This window comes from Oncorhynchus mykiss, chromosome 11 (genome assembly GCF_013265735.2).
Source record: "Oncorhynchus mykiss isolate Arlee chromosome 11, USDA_OmykA_1.1, whole genome shotgun sequence".
Lineage (NCBI taxonomy): Eukaryota > Metazoa > Chordata > Actinopteri > Salmoniformes > Salmonidae > Oncorhynchus > Oncorhynchus mykiss.
This window is the reverse complement of record NC_048575.1, coordinates 52,620,277-52,647,724: the sequence shown is the minus strand read 5'-3', so window position 1 is coordinate 52,647,724 and position 27,448 is coordinate 52,620,277. Positions and strand designations below refer to the sequence as shown.

The 27,448-nt window shown below is 41.4% G+C and overlaps 3 protein-coding genes and 1 long non-coding RNA gene across 10 annotated transcripts in view; 2 read left to right on the top strand and 2 right to left on the bottom strand.

Annotated features, from left to right (window-relative positions):
• Positions 1-4,475, bottom strand: part of LOC110535942 (rasGAP-activating-like protein 1) — a 62,986-nt gene extending 58,511 nt beyond the window's left edge. Inside the window, exons 1-2 of the mRNA XM_021621337.2 lie at positions 3,747-4,475; positions 3,260-3,316 (exon numbers count right to left, since the gene is read on the bottom strand). Of these exons, the coding sequence (XP_021477012.1) occupies positions 3,260-3,316; positions 3,747-3,811 (122 nt within the window). The 5' untranslated portion in view covers positions 3,812-4,475. The remainder of the gene's footprint in view (positions 1-3,259; positions 3,317-3,746) is intronic.
• Positions 4,476-4,666: 191 nt separating this feature from the next.
• Positions 4,667-7,549, top strand: dgcr6 (DiGeorge syndrome critical region gene 6). Its single transcript, NM_001160553.1, is given in 6 exon segments — positions 4,667-4,781; positions 5,022-5,134; positions 5,500-5,660; positions 5,797-5,897; positions 6,071-6,211; positions 6,980-7,549. Coding segments are annotated over 5 exon segments (594 nt in total). The 5' UTR covers positions 4,667-4,781; positions 5,022-5,024; the 3' UTR covers positions 7,061-7,549.
• Positions 7,550-10,586: 3,037 nt separating this feature from the next.
• Positions 10,587-17,752, top strand: LOC110535941 (cationic amino acid transporter 4). 2 transcript variants are annotated; one of them, XM_036935767.1, is made up of 6 exons: positions 10,587-11,267; positions 12,344-13,411; positions 13,694-14,406; positions 15,116-15,224; positions 16,029-16,243; positions 16,375-17,752. In XM_036935767.1, the coding sequence occupies exons 2-5, from the start codon at positions 12,430-12,432 to the stop codon at positions 16,238-16,240; spliced, it is 2,016 nt and encodes a 671-aa protein (XP_036791662.1). In that variant the 5' UTR covers positions 10,587-11,267; positions 12,344-12,429; the 3' UTR covers positions 16,241-16,243; positions 16,375-17,752. The 2 variants fall into 2 exon arrangements, with proteins under 2 accessions (XP_036791662.1, XP_021477011.1); XM_021621336.2 differs by having other exon boundaries at positions 10,589-11,267; positions 16,029-16,551.
• A 1,650-nt stretch (positions 17,753-19,402) lies between these two features.
• Positions 19,403-27,290, bottom strand: LOC110535940. Of its 6 annotated transcripts, none has more exons than XR_002475341.2 (8): positions 27,154-27,290; positions 25,102-25,762; positions 24,891-24,968; positions 24,606-24,775; positions 24,262-24,438; positions 23,884-24,060; positions 22,624-22,702; positions 19,403-22,427 (listed from the first exon to the last, which is right to left on the bottom strand). It is a non-coding gene; the product is annotated as an uncharacterized LOC110535940 (long non-coding RNA). The 6 variants fall into 6 exon arrangements; XR_002475340.2 differs by lacking the exon at positions 27,154-27,290 and adding an exon at positions 25,851-26,224; XR_002475342.2 differs by lacking the exon at positions 27,154-27,290 and having other exon boundaries at positions 22,624-22,719; positions 25,102-25,835.
• Positions 27,291-27,448: the final 158 nt, after the last annotated feature.

Below are 27,448 nucleotides of genomic sequence, written 5' to 3'. Positions count from 1 at the left end.
GCATATTATTATTATTTTTACCCCCGTTTCTCCCAAATTTCGTGGTATCCAATTGTTAGTAGTTACTATCTTGTCTCATCGCTACAACTCCTGTATGGGCTCAGGAGAGACGAAAGCCATGCGTCCTCCGAAACACAACCCATCCAAGCCGCACTGCTTCTTAACACAAAATGTTGCAGTCTGGCTTCAGTTTTTAAAGCTTGACAATGAATACCAAAAAACAAAACCTGCAACAAAACACAATACAAAGGGGAAACATGTAGGTATATTACAGCAACATTTGAGAAGTAGCCTAGGCTGGCTACACAACAAGACATTTTGAGTGCACCATACAACAATGCTGCATTCAACCGCACCGGTAATCCATGCAGTGCAAAACATTTTTTTAAACTTGTTTTTCAAACGTTACAACAACCTATAGCTACGTTTTTGTTATTTGGAATTATTAAATATTTGTATATTAGGGTCGCAGCATATTATGTACATATGCAAGCATAGCAGCAAAGACTGGATAAATATTATGTATCGCTTATTTTGTTTTAACATGTTAAAATGCTATATACAGTATCCTATGTACCTAAGTGGACATTATAAAGGAGCATATTTCTTTCAAAAATTTAGCAATGGCCATTTTGGGTTGCAAGTTGCAAGTTTTTTAAATAAAAACAAATAGGCTATGTCAGTGTAACAGTATAACTTTAGACCGTCCCCTCGCCCATACCCGGGCACGAACCAGGGACCCTCTGCACACATCAACAAGTCACCCACAAAGCATCGTTACCCATCGTTCCACAAAAGCTGCGGCCCTTGCAGAGCAAGGGGAACCACTACTTCAAGGTCTCAGAGCAAGTGACGTCACCGATTGAAACGCTACTTAGCGCGCACCACCGCTAACTAGCTAGCCGTTTCACATCCGTTACATCAGGCCCGCAAATATTTTTTCAATACGATAGAGTTTGACACCCCTAGGCTAGCATATCTATTTATGTAGCTAGCTAAAAACACGGAGCCTAACGTTAGCTAGCTAGCTGCTGGGAGGATGTCATTGGAGGAGTGGCATGAGTGACCGACTTTTCCCCTCATATAATTTTTCAGTGGCTACAACTAGGGATGCATGTATCATTTGGTTAGCTAGCAAGAAATGTATATTGACTTATTCACAGTTAGCATATCTCTTAGTTGTCAATCAAATGTATTTGGCAGGCAGGCAAGCAAGATCCCATTCAGTTGTCAAAAAGTGGATTGGGACAAGCATGCATTGGTAGGCAAGCTGCAAAAGGAAGAGCAGGCTACTATTCCCCATCGTTTATCTGTGCAATTTTGACGGCCAACTGGCTGAAAAAGTTTGAGAGGGTCTGGGTTCCCTCGTTAGATTTTAGCTCATCTCACTCTGGCTAGCATTAGTTGTTGATCTTGTTGTTGATGTGCATAGGCAACTGAGGGAGAGAGAGCCTACCTGTTCATGGTTGCTTGAACAATATTACTGTGAAGTTCCTAAATGTAAGAGGACTCCCGTGGTATTTACATACGTATTTGCAGAAATCCATTCAGGTGTGTTTTGTGGCTTTTGGCGAATGCGTTCTAATGATCTAAAGTCTCGCTGTTGCTACTGCCTGTAAACACACAGTCCAGTTCAAAGTAAATGACGGCAGGCCCGTGTGGCAAATGGCTTATTTGCATATAGGCCTACTGTAGCTCTGATTAGAAATTAAGCACTAGTCTGCATAGAGTCCAGGACAAAACATGTTTGTATTCAGTTTTATTTACTGCAGTGTCTATTAAATTGTCCAATTGCTCTTCTGTTTTCCCACTGTATATTGCTATAGATTTTTCACAAATGCCTTAGCATATGTCATTCCCAAACATTCTATGAATTTATGAAAATGACCATATCTAAGTGCTCGCTTGTCAGAACATTAAAAAATGCTGTCATTCTTCCTGGGGATTTATATGAACAGATTTTTAAAAAGATTTCATGTTGCTAAAACGCTGTCAGTTCCACTTTAATGGAGGTGCCAATGCCAAAGAGGAGAAAAGTGCAGGACATAAGATTTTTGGGGAGTGCAGAGGACTGTAAGTAAATGTTAGCTTATTAACATTAATTAGATTCTGCTTTTATTCACTATTCTTTATTTACTGTCTGGCAATAGGTATAGCTAGCTAGCTAACTACACTGTACAATTCAATAGACTGGTACTACATAGTCAGCTAACTAGCTATACATATTGCCAGACAATAAATTAATAGCTTTGCTAATAAAAGCAGAATCTAATTTGTGTTGATAAGCTAACCCCATCACTGCTAAGTGCAGCCATTTTTGTTGTATTTGGTTATACGATTATGGGAAGGTTCAAAGACAGGCAATACAGAGAGTGAGTGAGAGAGCACCACCCATGTTGAGGCAAGGAGAGGACGAACAAGTCATCAGGTGAGAATTTGAGTTGTGTAACCAAGGAAGATGTTTCTCGACTCAGATTGCCTTGACTCCTTTGATGTTAATTGGGTCGAAGAAATGTGTTATTGAAGACCATGTGGTTAAGAGTACACAAATAGAATAATGGGTTTTAACTGTTTAAATGTAGTTAAAGAAGGGTTGTGGGCGGTGACTTTCTGAGTTTGTCGTTATTGGGGTATATTGACCAAATGATCAGGACATTTTTGAATGTATTTCCCCTTCAGAATTAACCAGAAATAACCATTTCAAAACTTTTTTAACACCAGGAGGACCTCGGACACCCTAGAGGGGTGAACTGACACCGGAAACCACTGACCCCGACCCCCGAATATCAAACACAAACTTACACCATTGCTTGTGTGGAGACACAGCCAAAAACAGGGCAATGCACTGCCTGAACCATGGTTACCTGCTGGTGTCCTAAAGGCAAGCCCTGGATCAGGTTCTCATGGGCTTGGGGGGGCTCAAGCTAAGAACACCACAGTCCTGATCAGTAATCACACATCTATCCTACTGTACCACATCCCAACCCACTCCCTCATCATACATTCTGTTCTCATCCAGTTTTGAATTCAACGTGTATGCAGGATACAATAGTTTCATTTGAACTGATAAATATTTTTGCATTTACAGTTGTCCCCTTATGTACATCAGTTTTCATGTTCTTGGCAGCAGCATGCCACTTGCTGTCACATGAAATTCTAAAGTAGCAGTATAGCCCACTTATCAATAGCATTTATGATCATAAAATAGTCAAATTAAGTAGCAAACAAAACAAGAACGCATAGGACTTGATGGACTCACCTGGCCACAACTTCATTGTCCACTTTTACAATGCAATATGGGTCACTGGTCCCAGAGCTTCAGAGATAACAAAAAAAAGTTAAAACATTTTAAAAAAAAAGTTAAATATATATTTAAATAAGATGGAATTAAGATGGAATTAAGGTAGAAGCCCACTGTGCACAGAGGTAAATTCAACATATGTTCCACGTTGGTTCAACGTATGACATTACGTGGAAACAACGTTGATTCAACCAGCGTGTTCCCAGTGGGAGAGGAAACCTACAGATATGTCTTCACTTATTATTTGCTTAAGAACGTATTGATATACATTTCTTAGAGAACACCTGTCAAGTATACTCATTTTTAACATACACTAATCTGTAAAACAAAGGTATTCTTGACTTCAAACAAGTGTACGTCCTATAAGTGTACTTCACACAACGAGACACCTATAAATAAGCAAATAGTAGTAATTGCTGCCTGATTACAATTACGAAATACTCACACGTCTTTGGCTGGTAGGCTCCTGCCCTCTACAATACGGAAATATAGGGATGTGTTTTTGGCCATTTCTGACAGAGAGTGGTTTTGCCACTTGTTTTCATCTGCCCATCCAAGATCCTTACTACGGTGCTCCCCTCATCAGCAAGTGTGTTCTCTTCATTTCTGGCACCTTTTGCGCGTGACGGCGCGTCGAGCCCATGTTAATCAATGTTGTATCGTTTGCATTGTACAGGTTTAGATATATAATTAACAGTCACGTTGCAAACGAATAAGCGTAAGACCAGTGTAGACAAACAAACAACAATGTTGTTAAATGTTTGGGTGGAAACAACCAAATGTTTTATATATCTAAAGTATCGTGCCAATAAACAAATCTATATTTTCTGACTGACATTTACTTTCCTAATTTCGGTCCTTTGAAGAAAATAATCATCCTATGCGTATTTTCGAATTTCCAGATACGATTTGTAGCCACCTATTTTAATGGAAAAAAATGTAGATCATAGTAGCTACTTTAAAAAACTATACATCTTTAGACTTCATTGGCGTCTCATTAACCTGCACTACCTGCCGAAAAGAGACACATGACACTGTCAACTACAGTTGCGAACACAAGCATCCTCAAGTCATTAGCGATGCTCAGCTGCTCGCCTTGTTGCATCTGCACCTTACTCGATTGACAGACATTGCGCGGCGCACGCCATCTAGCGGACGAATTTACCTTCTGCAAGTTCTCGCGCCCCCTAACTCGCGTTTGTTTGTGTCAAATTATAGTTACATATTTAAAATGAACTTTTCTATCCTAATATAATACATACTAAGATTGATAACAAAAATTAAATTAAATAAAAATCATATGAGAAGATTAATTTACAAGCAGGCATCTTATAGACAACAAACCTTTTGTTAGGGTCCTCCCACAGAGCATCAGCCGCTTGCCTGACTGTTTGCTAGGCTACAGCAGAAATGCACGATACATTGTGTATACTACGTTTTGATGAACTTCTAAAATAAATTACTGTAGTTGGGTAACTTGGTAAGTATGTGGTTCATCTACGATTTTACGGTAAAGGGTATGATAATAACCCTGTGCTTTGGCTCAGAGTGATGCTAACTAGCTAGCATGATGGATTGCTGACTTATTCATGACTCGGAAATCCTTTGGGCTCCCTTGATTTTTCTCGAAAGCTAGCTCGGGGATAGCTAAAAACATCGACCTTCTGGTGTAAATATTATGGATTTTGGTGATTGATATGGTTCTTTGACTTCACTTTAGAAAATGGAGAGTTATCCTGCGGTATACGAAGAGCAGAATGATTCTACAAAACAACAAGAGAGACATTACTACTTACTTTCAGAACTACAAACCCTTGTCAAAGATTTGCCCAGGTAACCAGCCCAACCTAGCACTATGGGATAATTTAAATTGCATTTACCTTATTCCTCGCATCTTCTTTCCTCGCGTCTATCTAAAACCCCATCGAATGGTCCCTTCCAATTGATTATTTGAGAAGGTGAGGATGCGAGGAATCAAGTTAAAGCAATTGAGGTTCTCCACATAACTAGGAGTTACATAACCATGAGTGCATATAAGATATCTACAGTTGTTGGATGTCAGAGGCATGTCAGAATTTCAGGTAGTCCCATCCCTGTTTCAGTCTGTTTGATTCCTAGTGAATACACCCCAGGTGTTACAGAAACTAGACTTGACCTCCAGAAACAAATCTGTTGAACTATTTCTCCCCCATGTCCAGCTCCTTTCAGCAGCGCCTGTCCTACACCACACTGAGTGACCTGGCTCAGGCACTCATAGATGGAACAGTGTATGATATAGTACAGGGACTCCTGGACATCCAGCACCTGACTGAGAGGAATCTGTACAACCAGAGACAAAAGCTACACTGTGAGCATCGAGGTGTGTCTCTCTAGGTTTCACATGTTCTCTGTCTTACACTCAAATGGTTATTTTTTTATAAGTTGGTGTGCCCATTATACTAGGGATCTGAGGTCCTTTGACCTTACAATGTCTCTATTCTCTTCCTCATGCCCAGCACTCAAGCAGGATTTGGTTCGTAAGCATAAAGAAGCCCTACAGGTTTGCAAGTCCCACAACCTTGCAGTTATGAAAACCAATCAACAAGGAGAAACTGAGGTATGGAATTGACAAAGCAACATGCCATTTTATTAGTCTTTTTGTTGTTGTTGATATGCTGTTATATTAGTTTTCCACATGTTATCGAAACATCCATCATCCTATATCACAGCCACAGAGTTAAATTATGTTGATCATGTCAGAGTTATTATTGTTATGATTGTCTCTATCAGGCTCTGGAGATTCGAGTGAGAGAGGAGCAAAGGATGATGGATGAGAAGATTGTGGTGGAGATGGACCAAAAGGTGATAGACCAGCAAAACACCTTGGAGATGGCTGGAGTCCCAGGGTTTTACATAACCACCAATCCCCAGGTGAATCAACACTTTGTAAATGTACATTCTTGTGCATATGGCAGATGCATGAAACATAATGGTTCAACGTCATTGTGTGCTTCTACATAAGCTCATAACCAGATGTCTGTTCTATCAAATAATATGGTAGATTTTAGTTTGTCTCCATTATAATGTTTATTTATTTAGGTAAATGTATTGCCTTGAATTCTAAAAAAATTATTTGTTCTGCCGTTTGAAGTGTTGAAAGCTAAGTACACTTCCATTGGGGTCAGGGGGTGAAACACCGATTGCAGTGCAAAAACATTTCCAGTAGATGGTGGTAGAGGCTCTCTCGTTCCACCATTGTAACATACCTGTATGCTGCAGGTGTAGACAAATTGTGGGTTTTTAGCTGCTTCACTGGAATCATATCCTGGAGGCAGTCAGTGCAAGCAGAGTGCCAGCCACTTTAAAGGAATACTGCGGCAATGAAACCGTTTTATACCTCCTACTGTACCTGTAGACTTCCAGTTATTGCGCTAATGCTAGTTAGCATTGACTCGCAAAACTACCTCTAACTTCCTTCATAATGCACACCGAGACATAAAAATGATTTTGGGCGTGCGCAGCTTAACGCATTCTTGGTTTTGCGGGACTGCACTGCTCACGTAGCCAGTGTAGCAGGCTTCATTGACAGCAATCGGCGTGCGTCACTAGCAGCTCACACCTGGCAAAAGTTGCATGTCCAGTGGAGTAGTAGGTCTGTAATGCCTCGGGAGATTTCATGTTCCATTCTTGTCATTGCAGGAGCTGACGATGCAGATTAACCTGCTTGAACTGATACTTAAACTTCAACAGAAAGAGTCCCAGTCAGGAGTTCTGTCATGAGCCAGACACACACACACACACAGACAGGGTCTGATTGTGTTAAATAAAGCACTGGACACTGAAGAGCATTTCCTAGAGTGGATAGACACTTCAAAGAGCATCCTGTCCTCTTGTTAGTGAGCACTTGAGCGGGGCTCAGGATTCACGTTCAGGTTCATGTCTTCAGGTGCTGTGTGTGTTCCCCTAAATGCACATGGAAACCAAGAAGTTGTATTGCTTTGTGATTCTATGTAGAAATCACTGGTTCTGGATGGTAATGGGGCCCTGATGAGAGTGCAGGAATTTGAAGAATCGCTGAAGGCTGTAGATACGTTTCTATTTGTGTTGCCACTCACTCACAGATAAAAAATGGAAATAATTTGTATTATTCATCCAAGTTATCATGTTTGTGATGACATTATTATTTTTCATTCATGTTTATCAACATTACATGTTTACCATGATTTTGGCCCCTGTAAAATGTGTGTTCATGAAATAGTCCATTTACTTTGATTGTGACTCCTGTTTCTTTATTAGTCTAGTCAGTGACAATAGGGTCTACCTACATTGGTTAAAAGGTATTCAAATTGACTAGTACTATACATACTTAGAGGACTTGAATATAATTTGCATTCTGATACTGTAGCATATATGAGTTACTATGGTAGATGAATACTTCTGACAGCTTTAGACTTAAACTCGTGGGAATTGGCCTATATGGATAGAGCTAAATTGAAATGTTTCTTACAGAAGCAATATGAAAGCATAACCATGGTGGCAATTAAAATAGAAGAGTTTGGAGATTATGAGTAAATTATTAGACTTAAGGTGAGGACACAATAGTTCACCTGACACAACTGAATTCAAACATTGCACTGTTAATTTAATGAGCATTTGACATTTTCTGTGCTTTTCACTCTATTTGTTCATAATGAAATCTTAAAATACTTTGGATACATTCAGTAACATAAGAATATTAATTGAAAATGTGGGGTAGGTGCAACATATGACAAGGTTTAGAGTGAGGGTCTAACTGGTCCGTGACTGTGGCAACACATCTCCAAAATGTTCACAGTTCCTAAGTAATTTCAATGCACTTTTATGACTCAAATAATAATCTTCAACCATAAGGTGCTTTTTTAAAATCTCTTAGCGATGCAATTGAGGAACTAGAGCAAGCACTTTTGTTTTGTTTTGTTTGGAACACAGCCCTGCATCCCAGCCATCACACAATAACTTGTGGTTTACACATTCTAAAAACAGTCCATTATAAATTGCAATCTGAGTCAGGTGGGAATCATTTGAAAGCTTGTTATATTGCCTACATGACTAAGTTATAAAATCCAATCTTAGTGTTATGATTTCACAAGGCAATTCAAAGAAGCAGATCATTTTGATGCGCATGGAATGGATTCATGAGTGCATTCAGATGCGTGTTCCATGGCCAATTTTCTTCACAATAGACAGGCTCATTCTGTTCAGAACAACCCAGTGTATCTTGTAATGTCATCTACACACAATACCCCATAATGTCAAAGTTAAATGTTTTTACAAATTAATGAAAAGTAGAAATGTCAGATTCAACAACAAAGACCAGGGAGGTTTTCCAATCCCAAACAACGGATATTGAATATTTCTTTGAGCATGGTAAAGTTAATAATTACACTTGGGATGGTGTGTCAATACACCCAGTCACTACAAAGATACAGGCATCCTTCCAAATTCAGTTGATGGAGATAAAGGAAACTGCTCAGGGATTTCACCATGAGGCCAATGGTGATTTAAATGTTTTTATCAATTGTATTTTTACCACCCTTTTCTCCCCAATTTTGTGATATCCAATTATGATCTTGTTTCATCGCTGCAAACGGGCTCGGGAGAGGCGAAGGTTGAGTCATGTGAAACATGACCCCCCAAACTGCGCTTCTTAACACCCGCCTGCTTAAGCCGGAAGGCAGCCGCACCAATGTGTCGGAGGAAACACTGTTCAACTGACAACTGAAGTCAGCCTGCAGGCACCTGGTCCACCACAAGGAGTCGCTAGAGCACGATGAGCCAAGTAAAGCCCCCCCCCCCGGCCAAACCCTCCCCTAACCCGGACGACGCTGGGCCAATTGTGCGCAGCACTATGGGACTCCCGGTCACGCCAGTTGTGACACAGCCTGGGGTCTGTAGTGACGCCTCAAGCACCACGATGCAGTGCCTTAGACCACTGTGCCACTCAGGAGGCACCTCAATGGTGATTTTAAACCAGTGACAGAGTTAAATGGCTGTGGTAGGAGAAAACTGAGGATTGTAGTTACTCCACAATTGTAGTTACTCCACAATACTAACCTAAATGACAGAGTGAAAATAAGGAAGTTTGTACAGAATTAAAATATTCAAAAGCATGGATCCTGTTTGCAATAAGGCAATACTGCAATAAAAATTGTCAAAGAAATTAACTTTTTGTCCTGAATATAAAGAATTGTGTTTGGGAAAAATCCAACACAGCACATCACTGAGTACCAATCTTCATATTTTCAAACATGGTGGTGGTTGCATCATGTTATGGGTATGTTTATCATCGGCAAGGACTAGGGGATTTTTTTGGGATGAAGAAATGGAATAGATTCAAGCACAGGCAAAGTCCTAATATGCAAAGCCAAATATACAGTGGAGTTACTTACCAAGATGACATTGAATTTCCTGAGTGGCCTAGTTACAGTTTTGACTTAAATCAGTTTGAAAATCTATGGCTGTCTAGTAATGATCAACAACCAACTTCACAGAGCTTGAAGAATTTAAAAAAGAATAAGGGCAAATATTGTACAAGACTCAGAAAGACCCAGAAAGTAATCGCTGCCAAAGGTGATTCTAACATGTATTGACTCAGGGGGTTGAATACTTATCTAATCAAAATCTATTAGTGTTATTTTTAATTAATTAAAAATAAGTTTTAATTTTTCTTTCACTTTGACATTACAGAATATTTTGTGTAGATAGTTGACTATTAAATACATTTTAATCCCACTTTGTAACACAATGTGGAAAATGTGGGAAAAGTAAAAGGGTGTGAATACTTTCTGAAGGCACTGTATGACAATGAAATTAAAAAAATGTGCCAAATACAACAGGTTCACCTTACAGTGAAATGCTTACTTACAAGCCCTTAACCAACAATGCAGTTAGGTAATATGTACATGTACGTAGAGTTATTAAAGTGACTATGCATAGATAATAACATAGAGTAGCAGCAGTGTAAATGGCGGGTGCAAATAGTCTGGGTAGAAGGAGTCTTATGGCTTGGGGGTAGAAGCTGTTTATAAGCCTCCTGGACCTAGACTTGGCGTTCCGGTACCACTTGCCTTGCGGTAGCAGAGAGAACAGTCTATGACTAGGGTGGCTGGAGTCTTTGACAATTTTTAGGGCCTTCCTCTGACACCGCCTGGTATAGAGGTCCTGGATAGAAGGAAGCTTGACCCCAGTGATGTACTGGGCCATACGCACTACCCTCTATAGTGCCTTGTGGTCGGAGGCCAAGCAGTTGCCATACCAGGCAGAGCTTTGGTTGAGTTTCCCTGGCACTGTTTCCACATGCTAAAGTCATGGGACCGATATTAGAATTTTTCAGCATCATGTTCAAACATCTATAAGTGACTTTGTAGAGCTTCACAATCAATTATAGATACTTTCAGTTGATTTGGAGATGGTGCATGAAAAATGCTAATATCTGTCCCATGACTTGAATGGGATTTATGTCATTATGTTAAAACGTTAGCATGTGAAAACAGTAACAGGGAAACTAAACCAAAAGCATGGATTGTTGTCATACAACAGGTTACTTTTAACAAGGTAAGGAAACCATTGTGGAATTTTAGAATTTTTTTGAACTATCCATTTAAACATTTCCCAGGCATTACTGACTTATTCCAGATTTTATAACTTGTGGATAAGTATTTTAAGTTTCGGCTAACCATATTATGTTATAGCAATCTGTCATTCGGTGATACAGTCGATGGCAAGGAACTGATGATGCATGCAATGTCTGAGAAGGGGTATGCGACGCTTGTCTGATGGCTGATCCTATCGTCATCAGATGTACAATAGACCAGTACTGTGCCTTTAAGAAGAGAGCTCGGTCAGCTCACAATCCTCTGGTTCTCCACCTTCCTCCCTTCTGTTGAGCTTCAAGGGATATCAACCGGGCCCGAGATAGGCTACTGATAAGCAATATTCAGCATTCAAGGTAAACCAATAAATTAATTTGTTACCATAATAGAGCGTTTTATATTACACTATATATGCAGAATAGCAGCAATGGTGTTTCTCACCTGGCTCTTGCCATAGGCTACCTATTGAACCACCTTGTTTGTGCCACAATAAAGCAATATAAAACGTAAAATGTCATAGAATAGTCAGCCATTGCTTTATTGAAATAGCTTTTCGTTTGTCATGAATAATATTTGCATGAGTTTCCATTTTCTTTTAAATTATTAATGTGGATTTTGTGAAAACGACGCACATAAAGCCATTCATTCTATTTCACACGAATCACCCGGTTATTATGGAGGACAGATGTATGGGTCGCTTCACTTTGTGTTGGTGTTTATTTCTAGGGAATAAAAGCGTTACGTAATGTATTTCTAGCATTGAGGCACAACTCGCCATATGCTCGCAGCGCGCAGTTTTGTCGGAAACGGTGCATCAGAAAAGCCGCCTACCGATGGTCCAATTTGTAAATGTATTCTATCACATAAAACGTCAATTGATGTTTGATTTTGGTACAGCAGCGTTAAATCATAACCAAACAGCTGTGTATGAATATGGTTAGGCTACTTCTAGTCAGTCTCATTACAGGAAGCTGAATATAATAGCCAACAGGCCTATCATCATTAGGCCAATTGGACTGCCAGTGAATAGAAGACGTGTCAAACACCCAGAGCAGATGTTTGAACTCTTTAGTATGGACAGTTATTGATCACTCTTAGACAGAGCGATCACATTTAGTTAAATTGCATACTTGATAGCTTTATTTATAGGTTTTACATTACTCAGGTAGACCCAATAGACATTTATTAAGATAAGGCAAATACGAAAAATGTGTCTGCAATTCTGAACATGTTGTTTCCACCTTTTGATGAGGGCAGACATGGAAAGCACAGCATCAGCAATATGACATCAGGCAGCAGTGTGGATAGGTGATCGATGGATGAGTTGAGTTGCTTTTGTCTACCTGCTCTGAAGTCACAGGCTTCAGGGCAAATTCAATGATGGCTGCTTTGTCCCTGCATGATGGTATGCATGTGTGTTTTTGTCTCACAGGTTAGTCGAACAGGAGAAGAATGGATCCAGTTTGAGCATCTTGACTGATAAGACCCTGTCCAGTTGCTGAGTGTGATCCTGTAACCATGGCGACCTGTGGGCGTGGCTGTGTCCCTGCAGTGCGTTTCTGCCAGAGGCTGAACCGACTGAAGACCCTGGATGATGACTTGATGGTGACGTCAATGAAGCGTTGCCTGACCATGGTGGACCTAGCCCTGCTGGGTGTTGGTGGCATGGTGGGCTCTGGCCTATATGTCCTGACTGGCACTGTTGCCAAGGACACCGCTGGACCTGCCGTGGTCCTCTCCTTCCTCATAGCAGGCATCGCCTCCCTGATGGCTGCCCTCTGCTATGCAGAGTTCGGAGCTCGTGTTCCCAGAACGGGCTCGGCCTACATGTTCACCTATGTTTCTTGTGGAGAGATCTGGGCCTTTCTCATTGGGTGGAACGTAGTGTTGGAGTACATGATTGGTGGAGCCGCAGTGGCGCGGGCGTGGAGTGGTTACCTGGACTCCATGTTTAACCACACCATCCAGAACTACACAGAGAACCACATAATGAAGTGGAATGTTCCCTATATCGCCCACTACCCTGACCTGCTGGCTGCCGGGATTTTAGTTGTTGCCACTATCTTCATAACCTTCGGAGTGCGAGTCTCCTCTTGGCTCAACCACATCTTCTCAGCCGTTAGTCTAGTTGTCATACTCTTCATCTTGGTGTTTGGCTTCGTGCTAGCCGACCCAGTCAACTGGAGCCAGAAGGAAGGAGGTTTTGCACCATTTGGTGTTAATGGGGTAATGGCGGGCACAGCCACCTGCTTTTACGCATTTGTTGGCTTCGATGTGATTGCAGCCTCCAGCGAGGAGGCAAAGAACCCCCAGCGAGCCATTCCCATGGCCACAGCCATTTCCCTGGGCATGGCCGCCACAGCCTATATCCTGGTCTCCACAGTCCTCACTCTCATGGTGCCTTGGCACTCGCTCGACCCCAACTCAGCCCTGTCTGACGCCTTCTTCCGCCGAGGCTACAGCTGGGCTGGCTACATTGTGGCAGTAGGGTCCATCTGTGGTAAGTGTCTCTTGAAAGACTGTAACCACACCAATGTTAGCCTAGCAAGCCACCTGATGTCGCAAGCTTACATTAATGGTTTGCTACCACGGATTCATGATAGCGCAGCAGTAGTCAATCTGGTAGTTACGAGGCTACACCAATGTATCATGTCATTAAGTTTATTTTGGTTAGTTGATGATATAAATGATTGAAGGGCAAATGTGTATAACATGTATTTTTACTTCATACAGTAGGTATCTTGGGCTGATAATGTGACTCTCTCTCCATCCCCTTTTCCAGCCATGAACACAGTGCTACTCAGCAACCTCTTCTCTCTCCCTCGGATTGTTTACGCTATGGCGGAAGATGGCCTCTTCTTCTCCTTCTTCGCCAAGGTCAACCCTGTCACCAAGGTCCCTGTTAATGCCATCTTGGTGTTTGGCCTCCTCATGGCTGTCATGGCCCTCATCTTTGACCTGGAGGCCCTGGTCCAGTTCCTGTCCATCGGCACCCTCCTGGCCTACACCTTTGTGGCAGCCAGTGTCATCGTGCTGCGCTTCCAGCCTGAGAAAGAGAAGACCAGTTCCAAGGCTAACTCCACTACCTCCCCCAACTCTAACCCTGAGCCCTCGCCTGAAGTCTCAGAGTCTCAGATCATAGCTCAGGACAGTGGGGAGCTGAAGGAGTATGAGTCCTTCTCAGACAAGCTGCAGCTGGTGGAGATGCAGAAGACCAGGGAACGGAGTGCCCCAGGGGTGTTGAAGGCCCGCTGGGAGCCTTACCTGGGCAGGATGCTGGGGGACTTTGAGCCAGGGGAAGTGGTGGCCTTTTCTGTGCTGGCGGTGATGGTGAGCTCAGTGTCCCTTTGTGCCGTGTTTGTGTTTGGGAGTAACCAGCTTCAGCTGCCTACGTGGAGCATCGCCCTGCTAATAGTGGTGTTTGGCTCAACCTTCCTTCTCTGCCTGGTCATCATATATGCCCATGAACCTCATGTCAACACCAAAACCTTCCAGGTGAGCCAAACAGATTCTCACTTTTGTATTATATGTCTGCTCATATGCCCAAAGTTTAAATGTAAAGCCATTCACAACTTTGTTGACTTTCACTTGTATAGAATAGTGTGGGCCCACCCATAAAGTTAGGGAAGCAGAACAAAACCCTCTTCTTAGAGTTATTATCTGTATAATGTTGTCTGCCTGGGGAGTTGAGCAAACAGCCTTTTATATTTACCTAAGTTCTTATGTAGCTATGATAAACTGATACTACTCTTTATGAGTTTTAAGTCTCTCACAGACTAATTGTAGCTGTCGCTACACTTCAGGTGTGATAAACTCTGCTCAGTTTGACTAGAGCCCAGACTGCCTATAGCCCAGTAGACAGGGACTCAGGGAGCCACATTATCAGCCAGAAGACACTCACTCTCTGCTGTGTGGTCGGTCTGCTCCTCATATAAAATAAAAGCTGTTTCTGTGACTCATATTTGAGAGGCAGACGTTTCTGTGAGCTCAAGCAGGACCCATGTTCCCCCTGGCACCAACCTATTCATTCTGCTGAATTAAATTAAGTTAACCAAGCTCTATTCATCTTTTAGTAAAGACTAGTGGTCTTTCTGGCTCTCCAGCTTCCTTTTTGTCAGTGACTAAGACTTATGAAATTGAGGAGGGCTATTTGACAAATTTGAATGCATGTCAGTATGGTTGTTTGCTGTTGTAATATTTCTAGGTACCCTTGGTCCCATTCATTCCCGCTGCAAGCATCCTCATGAATGTGTTCCTAATGCTGAAGCTCAGCCCCATGACCTGGATCCGCTTTACTGTATGGGTGGCTGCAGGTAAGATTACGTCTGCTAATGGCACAAATATGTGTTGTGTAAAGACCATGTGCTATGTAGCACTGACAGGCCTTGTAAGCCAAACATCATGTCAGGCAGAACTGAAATGGTTGCATTCAGTGGTTGAAATACTGTGCCTTTTTAACCTAAATGATCAACAAATAGTATGGTTACTGAATACTGATTGATGATAAATAGCAGGATACGAAACAGGGTTTTATACCTACAGGGTTTTGTACATGGTACAAGTTTGTATTAAAACATCTGCAGGTTTCTTGAGCGTAAACCCCTGAAGAGACAGTGAGTTTTCTAGCCAACACCTGCTGCAGTAAGAAGGTGTTAATTGGCTATAGAGATTGCTGTCATAAAAATGGATCATCAAGGAAACATGAGTGGCTGTATGGGCTCAGAGGTCTTTTGGACCATGTAAACCATTTAAACACACCTGTCTGCCTACAGAGATTTAACTGGCTTCACAGGGAATATTGGACATGACAGAGGCTTGGGCTAAGCCATGTCTAAGTAATAATTTCCCTGGTGAAAGTTGTGGCCATAACACACAGATGGGATGGGCCAAGATGTGTCTATAGGCTGTGGTGACTGTTAAGCACCGCCATATTCCTGCTATAGCTGTATGTTCTCAACAGAGTTGCACATACAGTATGATAACAATAACAACATGTCTGTGTGATTCTGATTATGTAGTCAAACAATATTCAAAAGTGCTACCCAATGCTGTAACAAATACCATTTGCTTTTTAGAATATTCAAATTCAATTAACAGTATGTGTTGCACCTCTCCAGGTCTGCTTGTGTATTTTGGCTATGGGATCTGGCACAGTAAGGAGGGCCTGAGGGAGATGCAGCCCAAGGATATGGCAGCCAGGTATGTGGTGCTCCCCAGTGGCAGCCTGGTAGAGACAGTCCAGTCTGTGCAGCCGAATGGACAGCATGACGCCAGCACCCTCCACACCACTCCATCCCGGTCTGCTGAGGAGCAGCAGGCAAAGAGATGATGTGTAAGAAGGGAGCCATTCTTATTCAAGTGGGCCATTATTGTCTATCTGCTCCTGCTCATATACTTTTACTGCTTTCATTACCTCACTCTCTTCTCTTCTCACCCCTCCCTCATGTGACTGGCCTCATACAGTTGGTGTGTAACCCCACAAGGCTCTGTTTCTCTGCATTAGTAAACACACATCACAGGATGGGACTCACTCTCATTATGAAACATATTTATAGCTGTTAATATGGGAACATACCTTTTTATAGCTATCCAGCATTGTTTACTATATTATTTATTTCAATAAACCAGCACGTGTTTTTTTATTGTTAGTATTGCTCTCAACTTTAACGTCCCTTTGGCACTCACAATTGAATGTTTTTGGAAGATGGAAAGTGCTTATGATTATGGCATACATTGAATCATGATTAGGGCTGTTGCGGCGACCATATTACTGCCACACCGGCGGTCACGAGACAGTCATGAAGACAGTCAAATTCCATGTGACCGTTTAGTCACGGTAATTAGGCTTCTCCAAGCTCTGATGCTGCTGATGGTTTAGTAGCCTACCAAACTTGCTAACTGCCTGGTACTCAGCACTTTGTCTGACATCGATGCAAATGTAATTAACTTTTTCAAATCCTAGTCGCACACGTCATGCAGCCTAGCCCATACGCATATGTTTTGTATCACAACTAAAGTGGCCAATAACTTCTTAGAATTAAGCACATTAATCCGCTTTACAAGGGGTGCAGAGCCTAACGGGCATACATAAGCAATGTGTAAGTTTCAAGTTTGAGTAAGATAATTTTCACCATAAAAATGCACCTATAATAAAAGCATTACATGCATAATGCAATTACAGTCACTTTTGATAGTGACCTACTCTTATTTTTGTCTGTTTAAAAGTAAATGGACAGTTTTCCCAATATCTTCAATATGCACCTCGGAATTGTATAAGGACGTGCACAGTTGCGTCCCCGATGTGTCTGTCTTCACTTGTAGCCTGTGAGAAAGACCAGATCACTGCTGGAGAGCCATGTGAGTGAGAGGTGCTTCAGAGCGTGCAGCATTCCACGCTTGATATTTTTAGGGTGCTTAATGGCCACACAAAGGGGATGCCGCCGGGAAATTCGAGGCATTATCAAGTGCTTGTCAAATTGTGAATTAGGGACTGATGTAGTGTGTACAGCCTACGCAAAAAACAAAACAGATCTCATGCCTTTCAAGCTTTTTTCAAGTCATCATTAGTCGCATCATGCAGCCTTACAATGTGTTAAAAATCAAAACAGATAGACCAACGTTTGTAGAACAACTAAAGTTACATTAATAACTCTAAATTAAGCATATAGGAGTACCTATTTATTTGTTAACCGCTCAACGCAGAATAACCGAGTGTGAGTTTGGAGAAAATATCCTTTCTATTTTATTCAACTTTGTTCAATTGTATTCTTCAAACTATAAAATAATGCCACGGAATTCTAAGCAAATCTTGTCTGCTAAATGAACTAGTGTAGCCCCCAGCCATATGGCATAGCCAGGTTAGAACCTAACATAAGGACAACTCAGAGTATGCTATTCTGTTCTTCTGAACCACATTTTCTTAATATCATGCTTCTTTAGACCTGTCTAAAATAAATAATGGATTCATTGTGAAGGTGTAGGCTATATTACATGGATTTATTAGACTTTTTAAAATGGAGCTGTTCCAAAGGTCTGCATCAGTGGCTTGTGTGGAAGCCAGGAGATGTTAAATGTGTTTATGTTAATTAATGGTCAGTTACTGTGAGACGGGCAGTTATTTGCTTGACAATCATCGGCTGAAAAATGATCTATCTCTCACACACAAACACACACAGTCTTGTATAACTAACCTTGTGGGGACACAATTCAGTCCCATTCAAAATCCTATTTTATCCAACCCTAACTCTTACCCTAACCTTAACCTTCACCCTAACCCCAAAACCTAACCCTAAAACTAACCCTGGCTCCTAAAACTAATTCTAACCTTAGCTCTAAACCCCCTAGAAATAGCATTTGACCTTGTGGGGATGAACAAAATGTCCCCAGTTGGTCAAATTGTTGTTTGTTTACTATTCTTGTGGGGACGCACACACACACACACACAAGCATTATTCTCGCCTGAGGAGAGACTAGATTCTGTCAGTGGGTCATGTGGCTCTACTTACAACCCCTGTGACCACCTCTGTAGCTCCCTCACGCTGGTGGCTGCTCAGCCAAATGCAAATCAACAACATTGCTAAAGTTTCTTAAACGTACCTTTTCTGGGGTTTTTTTTAGATATTGATTTATTTTGTGTATTCTCCGAACTGTGATACATTTCACTGATGATGGCATCTCTCAGATGGTACTCTCCTTAATTAATCTGTGTCTTTCCCCTATCCGTGACTAGGCCAATCAGCATATCACACACACACTATATTTTCGTACCTCACTTCGTATTATAGTGACCCGACTTCACTTGAGATGGTCAAGTGACAATTCTTCTAATGGTGACTAGGGGGTGAGAAGACCTTTCAACCTCTCACCTAATCCACAGACTCCTTCCTATCCCATGACCTCACTCTCTCTTATGTGTCCCACATTTTGTCAATGAACTTAATCTCTACTGAGAAGGGTTTTTTCCCATGCACAATAACTAGACAGCGGCCCATTCCCCGTCGCTCTGCTAGCATGAGGTTAGATTATACAACCAGCTGATATAAAAGCACATGGATTGTTTTAGCTATTGTTTTATTCTCATTTCTCCTCATACACAAGAGGGATAACGAGAGTTATAAACATATTAAATAAAAATTTAAAATCAAATGTTATTTGTCACATGCACCGAATACAACAGGTGTAGACGTTACAGTGAAATGCTTACTTACAAGTCCTTAACCAACAATGCAGTTCAAGAAAGAGTAAACAAAATATTTACTAAAAATACTAAAGTAAAAAATAAAATAAAAAGTAACAATAACAATACAGAGGCTATGTACCGGGGGTACCGGTACAAGTCAATGTGCGGGGTTACAGGTTAGTCAAGGTAATTTGTACATGTAGGCAGGGGTAAAGTGACAATGGGGAGGGCGGCATGTGTCACAGTAAATACTCTAAGTGGCCATTTGATTAATTGTTCAGCAGTCTTATGGCTTGGGGGTAGAAGCTGTTAAGGGGCCTTTTGGACCTAAACTTGCCGTTCTGGTACCGCTTGTCGTGAGGTAGCAGAGGGAACAGTCTAAGACTTGGGTGACTGGAGTCTCTGACAATTTTATGGGCATATGATTTAATACATGCTTTTTGTAAGGCAAGTACAAACCCAGTGCATGATGTACCAGAACAGGGTATTTGGTGGTGGTGGTGCTGCTGCTTAAAAGCATATTGGCAAACAGAGATTGGGAGTTATGCCAGCCATAGGACATCCCTCATCCTCATGAGGCCTCTGTAATCTGACAGATTTGCAGCGGTCCCTGCAGCTGCCTAATAGCTTGACCTAGATGATAAAACACATATGTGAGATCACACAGTGCTGAATTACACTGAATGTCTCGGAGAGACAGCACTCTCACCAACAGTTACTCCCTTTCCTGTCTGTGTCTAAGATGTAACAATGTCTTAAGGTGATAATCATAGCATTCCAATGGCTGAAGTTTTCAGTCGAGTCCTGACAAGGGGTTATTTTGTTACCTATTAGGTGTAGATTTGCATGGTTGTCACGTTTGGAGATTGTGGTAAAACATCTACCATTTTATCTGTGTTTTAATAATGTTACTAAAACATTGCCTTAATGTTATTAGCAGTTTCTATATATCACAGCCCTTAGAATGATGAAGAATGAGCATGATTCCCTGACTACTGGCTACCAGCCTCAGAAGTGTCTGTAGCTCAACTTAGTGTTGTACTCAGAAATATGTTGTTTTGTCTCTTATTTATCACTATTTATTAGTTATTATAATATAAATATAAATATATGACACAAGTAACCAATGGCCTTAAATATGTTTTCATGAATAAGGAATGATTCCCAAAGCTTACGTGAAATCTAAATTCAGTTGTTCAGGTATTTTTTTTTCCTCTATCCAAGTAGTTTTCCCTGTTATAATCTCAGTATTTACTCATAGGATATTATATCGTAAATGACTATATAACATTCAATTGATTTGAACAACAGATATAACCTTTGAAATAATCTAATGTTATTGGATGCGGGGATACCAAAAATATTCAATGGATTTTTGTACAACTTTGCACATTGTTTAAGTTTCTAACTGCAAATGACTGTATGTCCTTCTTCCACCGTGTCTCTCTTTTTCCTGTGGGGGCAAGTTGCAGGTGTTGACACTGGTGCTTTTGGCAAGCTGAACATTTCCTCACCTCTGAGTTACGGTCTTTGTCTTTTGTGTATCAGTAAGCACAGTGCGATATGAGGTCTGACTGTACCTATGTACTCTATACTTTCACATCCATATGTCTTTTTGTTGTATAGTCTAAAATAAGTTGTTATTTTGTGACAAATAAATGTTTTGAAGCAGCATTCTGAATGTTATTTTTACAGGGTAGCATACTATTAAAATAACTAAATTGATTATACAATGCTCCATTTTACATGTTCAGATAAATACTGTGTCTGACATATTTTGTTTTTATACTCCATGCAACAATTTAACAATTAGGCTAAATCAGTCTGTCAATCATGAGACAAGCATGCGATAGATAATGAATGTATTGTCTATCGGGGGAGGACACATCTCAATTACATGCTTGAGGGATGACACAGCTGTATAATTGGCTCAACTGAAAGACTGAACTCTGAGGTCCAAGGTTAGACTTGATCAAGCAAGTTTGTCTCTGAGGAGAAGGATTCGTGAGTTAGTGGGCTAAGAAATTATTGATTTCTTTAGTACATCTGCATTCCGCAAATACTTCAGTATCTAGGTATATCCCTGAAAATGAAACCCAGTATTGTGCTACCACTGAACTCATGCAGAAACATTTAACAGGCATGAACAATAATATGGGCTTGAATTGCATAGTTTCAGGTGTAGTCAGTATCCAGTCTGGATCTATGGGGCTTTTCACAGGTATCGCCATGACTACTACCCACCTTCAGAAAAGTAATTTGGTATTTCTAGTGCAAGGAAATACAAAGGACAAAAATATTGCACCCCAACATGCCATGGGAAGCATACTTCACAATGAATTGGTTGGTCTACCATCAAGTATACTCCTCAATAGGTGAAGGGTTGGACTGACAGTAAGGACAGGAGGGAACCCACACAAGATGTCATGCTCTGATCATCAATGTTGCCATAGGAACTTACCCCTCCCTCGTCAGAGTACTCTGTAAATCATTAGACACATCTGCATTCGTGGCATTGTGTTGGTGACACAATAGTAGAGCCTTTGCTAAACACACAGACACACACCATGGCTTGTCTTTTACCTAGCCACTCCCTTTTCTAGACTGATCATTGTAACACTTATTTTTAGTGTGTGTTTGTGCATGACCAGATTCTTTATGAGCTTAAATAATGAATGTGCTTTGATAGGCTCGTTATGCTCAGTCTTATTGCTTTACCATTCTAAACTAGATAAAACTGTTTTGCTAAATGCATGAAGTCAACAAATGCACATTTGCAATCCAAAGTAGCAAAGTGATTAACACAACAGTTCAAGAAAGAAAAAACATGATACCACAGTTTGAATTAATCAAATTCATTTTCAGTTAAATAGCAACTTCAAGCCAGCTCAATGTTGCCAAGATCCTGAACTCTATAACTTTTCTGCATCTGCCTCAGCTGATACACAAACAACTGTGTATGAGCTACAATGCAATGCCTTACTGCAGTCTCCTGATGGAGAAGCCTGACATATACTTCTAACAGCCTCTTTCTGCCTCAGCCTCTTTCGGCATTACTATGCTCCAAAAATGGTCAACATTAGGTTGATCACCCAGTGCTGGATTTATTTCTTCCTCTGGAGATTGCCAACAGAGCATGTTTGGGACGCCTGGCGTATCTTTGCTTAGGCTCTGGCTGGTGTCTGGGGAGAGCCGTAGAGTCCGCTGGTGCACCAGAGCTGTAGAGAAGGTGGTAGAGATGTGATCCCAAGGCCCCATCACCACAGGGATGGAATCCCCTTTGTCTGCTCCCTTCCTCCGCAATCAATGTTTCAACACTCCTGCACTGGAGGTCTGTCTAGGATGGGCAAAATGAGAGAAAAGATGAGTCATAAATACATTCATAAATGATGCATTTATGAAAACACTATACATGCTAAGGTAAGATTCCATTTTTTGTAGTCCCCAAGAAAAACGGTTGGTCAAGCAAAACAGTTGACTGCTATATTACCTGCAGTATACATAAATGTATATGTTCTGTGGTGTTGACTTACAGAGGGCTGTGTTGTACGTAGGGGGTGGGATTTAGCTGTCTCTCTCTGGGAGCGTCAGGCAGACTGGGAGAATCCAAAGCTGCTGAGAGAGGTTGTCTGTAAGTGATAATATGTTTTGTGTTTTACAGCTGTCGTTATCATTGTTCAGGTGTAGTCGATAAATAAAACATGCAGTACAGATGTAGGATCTTAATTTGAGCCAGTTTGCAACAGGAAATGTGAATTATTATGTGGATTATAATGAATGGACATTTTTTGTAGGGGGTTATACATTTTTCAATAGGGCAAATCAAGTCTGACATTTTAAATGGGAAATTACAAACATTAGAAGCCTAGTTAAACCTTGAATACACTACAAGTTTGCATTTCCGGCAACAAAATAGTGATCAAATTAAGATCCTACGTCTGTAGTTCTCCAGCAGCAGTTTTGAAGTATTATTCCAGGATTGTGTCAAGAAGCAGTGCGGTTTGGGTGGGTTGTGTCTCGGAGGACGCACGGCTCTCGACCTTCGCCTCTCCCGAGGCCTTACGGGAGTTGCAGCGATGAGACAAGACTAACTACTAAATTGGATACCACGAAATTGGGGAGAGAAAGGGATAAAAACAATTTAAGAATAATGGAGGCCAGTGTGTTTTGGGGGAGCTTCAATGCTGCAGAATATTTTTAGTAGCCTTCCCCAGGTCTGTGCCTCGACACAATCCTTTCTATGAGCTCTACGGACAATTCCTCGACCTTATGGCTTGGTTTTTGCTCTGACATTCACTGTCAACTGTGGGACCTTATATAGAAAGGTGTGTGCCTTTCCAAATCATGTCCAATCAATTGAATTTACCACAGGTGGACTTCAAGTTTTAAAAACATCTCAAGGATGATCAATGGAAACAGGATGCCCCTGAGCTCAATTCCGAGTTTCTTATTTTTAATACATTTGCAAAAATTTCTAAAAACCTGTTTTCGCTTTGTCATTATGGGGTATTGTGTGTAGATTGCTGAGGACATTTTTTTGTTTAATACTTTTTAGAATAAGGCTGTAAAGTAACAAAATGTGGAAAAAGTCAAGGGGACTGAATACTTTCCAAATGCACTGGAGTTGTAACTCGGTCTATGCTTGTAATACTGGTATTTATATTTGAAACCATATGTAAGTAAACCCACATGAACAAACAATACAATACAAACAATACAGGTTGTACAAGTAATGTCAACATTGTGGTTAACATACAGAAAATGCTCTGAGTTATTTAGGGAAGTGATCCTACTCTGTGGCGGTCCCTGAGGCAGTGGGTTGAGCTCTGGGAATGACACCAGCAGCCTCTCCCTCTGTGCTAACTCCTGCACCTCTCCTCTCAGCTGATCCAAACTGTCTTTCAGCTTGCTCACATGACTCTCCAATCTCTGCTTCTCCTGCTGCAGCTCAGAACACAAGGCCTCAGGGACTGCAGAGGCAAGGCCATTAGTTACATACACATTATTGTTCTTTGAAAATGAAATAGGATCATATTTATATACTGTATCTGCTATGCTGAAGTATGGCTCTGCCCAACGTATGCAAGCAGCACTATAAAATTAACTATGACGTGAAACATTTCATTGTGCTTAATATTGTGTTGAGTCACATCTGTCTGGTAGTAATGTACCTGTTCTTGGGTGAGCTGGGTTTTAAGTTGGTCCTTCTCCTCTGAGATGTGTGTCAGTCTATCCTGTAGGTCTGTCTGTGTGTCCTCAGTCTCCCCCAATTGTCCTTGAAGCTCCTCACACTCCTGGTCCAGAGCATCCACTCTCTCCAATAGAGACATCTGCTTGGCCTGCAGTGACTGTTGAAGACACAGAGTGAGACTGTGCAGTAACAACTCACGTAAAACAGGATCAAGAGTTTTTAGATGTGGCCTTTAACACATTTACTAGTACTGCCCCAGGTCTGGTTTTAAAGACTCATCTGCCCCCATGAGTATCCAACCCCATTCATGGCTGTTATACTGACCTCCTGTTGGTGACATGCATTCTGGTACTTGGAGTTCTCTTTGTCAAGTAAGAGCTGAGTACTGGACAGTTGAGCCTCCAGTGTTTGTGTCTTCTCCTCTTGTTTATTCCGTGCCTCTTCCTCTACCTGCAAGGCCTTCACTTCCTGATGTAGCTTATCTCTCTCACACTCTGACAAAGAAAGGACAAGGTTCCACATATTTTCTGTTCACAACAATTAGATAACTTTGGCTGTCTCCTTCTGCTCCTAAAACATCAGACTTGGGGTGGGGGTGTACGTCCTTACCGAGTTTGTGTAACCTTTCTTGTTGCAAACTAATCTCTGCCTTCAGTTTGGAGTTGCTATCCTCCAGGGACATGGAGCCTAAAATGGACAGATATACAGTATATTGTGAATAACATGAAAGCATATTTACTATTGAAATGTTACAATATTTCGTCCCCCTTCAAATATATTGTTGTCAGCGAGGTTTCCTCTGAGTGCTACTGTACCTCACCTCAGCTCCTCATGTTCGTCCTGCAGTCTCCTCTCTGTCTCCTTCCTGGATGCCTGGGAGAGGCTTGCTTGATCCTTTGCCCATTCACGCTTTAGTTCCTCCTGTTCCCTCCCCCAGCTGAGCCCTGCACTGTGGACTGCACCTTCAGCAGATGCTTTCCCACCTGACCCATGTCCCTGTGCTGCTCTGTGGACCACTGAGACACATCTCCTACAGTCAGACGGCCCTGCTACATAGTGTCATCCGCAGCCACCAGGAGGCGCTGCAGAGGTGGGAAGGCCCTCGCTCCGACACAGCTCCACAAGAGCATCACCAGTCTCCCTCAGGCTGGACTGGACCTGAGCACAGGCATCACAGGGGACAAGGGAGGACTCTACTGTCTGGCAACTTACATTATGAGTGTCTGTGGATATAGGGGAAAGGCAGGAGGGGATGATGCTTGCTGTTCTGCGAGTAGGACAGGAGGGGCCGCCATTTGCTATTATCTGTGGAGGAATGGAGTGCTTGCTGTTGTTCTTGAAGTACAGTGCTGAGACACTACGGATGGAGACTGTGGACAAATATCCCTTTTTGTGGTCAGGAGTGAGGATGCTAAAGAGAAAGTGGTGTTTTCCTCACACTTTGGAGTTTTGATCAATTCTTGAATATCTTGCTTCATGCTCTGAATAAGAGGGAACAACATGGTCATAAAATATACATTTTATGGGAAGAAAAAAAAACTAAACACCAGGAGTGCTTTAAAAACTCACTCTGGTTGCCAATCTGGATAAAGTTATTCCAATAGTGTCCAACTACAAGGCCAATTGATACACATGGAGCTGTTTGCTTCATGTTTTCTTTCTGTCCAAACTTCAACTGCTCTGCATATGCACTGAAACTTTGCAGCAGGAGTAGTAATCTAGGAAAAATAAATGGATTACAGTCATGTATCGTTAATTTCCAACTATTCTCTAGCTACGGGTGGGTCTAATCCTGAATGCAGATTGGTTAAATCCGCATTTCAGATGCTGTCTATTCCACAATTTACCACTGGCTAATCTATAAAGTTAAAAATGCCTATTTACTCTGTTCCATCTGACTGCACAATCCACTGGCTCATCAGCCCAGCCAAGCAATTTATAAACTTGATCTCCACTATAAAAAGCATCTAGACATTATCTCACATTTCTTTTAGACTAACATTTAGTTTTCAACAGTATGATTTGTATAAACCTTGCGGTCTGTCTCGCCGACATTTGCCAAATTGTTTCAATATTCAAATTCGATCTCCAGCCGTCCCATAGTAATGAACGAGTTGGGAGAAGACAGACAGACAGGCAGGCAGGCAGGCAGCGTTTCTCAGCCGGTCGAAATCATGAAACAGCGGGCTTCATTTTTATGGATATATATATATATATATACAAAGAAATGTAAATTGAAAAAAGGTCAAACGAAACGAAGTGCAGCTAGTTTGCAGTCTTTCCAGCTTCAGTTGCTCTAAATAACGGTGTCCTGACAAGCACATTTTCTATGAGACGAAATCGCGCCTCATTAGCTCATTGTTATGGATGTCTCCTCAAAACAGCGTAAACAAATGCAAATGTAGCTACTTTGCTGTTATTCTGAATGCAATTTTTAACATGACTGTGAATTAGCCGTAGTTGGCTAGCTAGAAGGCAAAGGATAATAACGTTGCCAGCTAGTATGGCAATGGAACATTTAGAACGAACGACTGGGTATCGTCCATAGATACAGAACAAAAATACTGGGTCGCGTCTCTGGCAAACGAACCGATTGAACAAACGACCAGCCAGTTTGAGTAGCATATCGTAGTAGCATATCTTGTGTAAGGATGCAATTGTATGAATACATTTTTTTTTTTTTAAATAACGTTTTTAATGAAAATATGTAACTCATTATTTTAATATGTTGGTAACCCGTATAAAAGTGGTAATGCCCTCGAAGCCGGTGTTTGGAGGATATATTGGCACGGTTTGCTGGCCCTCTACTAACAACACCCGTGTCAATATATCCTCAAAACCCCGTCTTCTCGGGCATTATCACTTAAATCACCAAATTCAGCAAAACAATGTGAATGCTGATTGAATTCCACCTCCCCATCAACAACGTCGTAATGTTCAAATTGTGGCACCAGGTCCAGATCGAATGAAAGCTTATCTGAGAACTTCCAGGAGTGGAAACGAACTGGGCCAGCCCGAGAGAAAACATCCAGAATAGCACCATGAAGAGCTATTAGTTGGTTCAGGAGACTTTCCACGCAGTCCTAAAAGATGGGTAATCTTGACAAAATTTAGTAGCTTGCACTCTTTCTCTCATGTGTTGTGTCTAGCCACTTGTTGTGCCTGCT

Excerpts from the sequence above, each read along its gene's own strand:
- LOC110535941 (XM_036935767.1), top strand. The coding sequence starts at position 12,430 with ATGGCGACCTGTGGGCGTGGCTGTGTCCCTGCAGTGCGTTTCTGCCAG. Across the intron at positions 14,407-15,115 it reads TCAACACCAAAACCTTCCAG|GTACCCTTGGTCCCATTCAT; the intron begins GTGAGCCAAACA and ends TAATATTTCTAG. Across the intron at positions 15,225-16,028 it reads TACTGTATGGGTGGCTGCAG|GTCTGCTTGTGTATTTTGGC; the intron begins GTAAGATTACGT and ends GCACCTCTCCAG.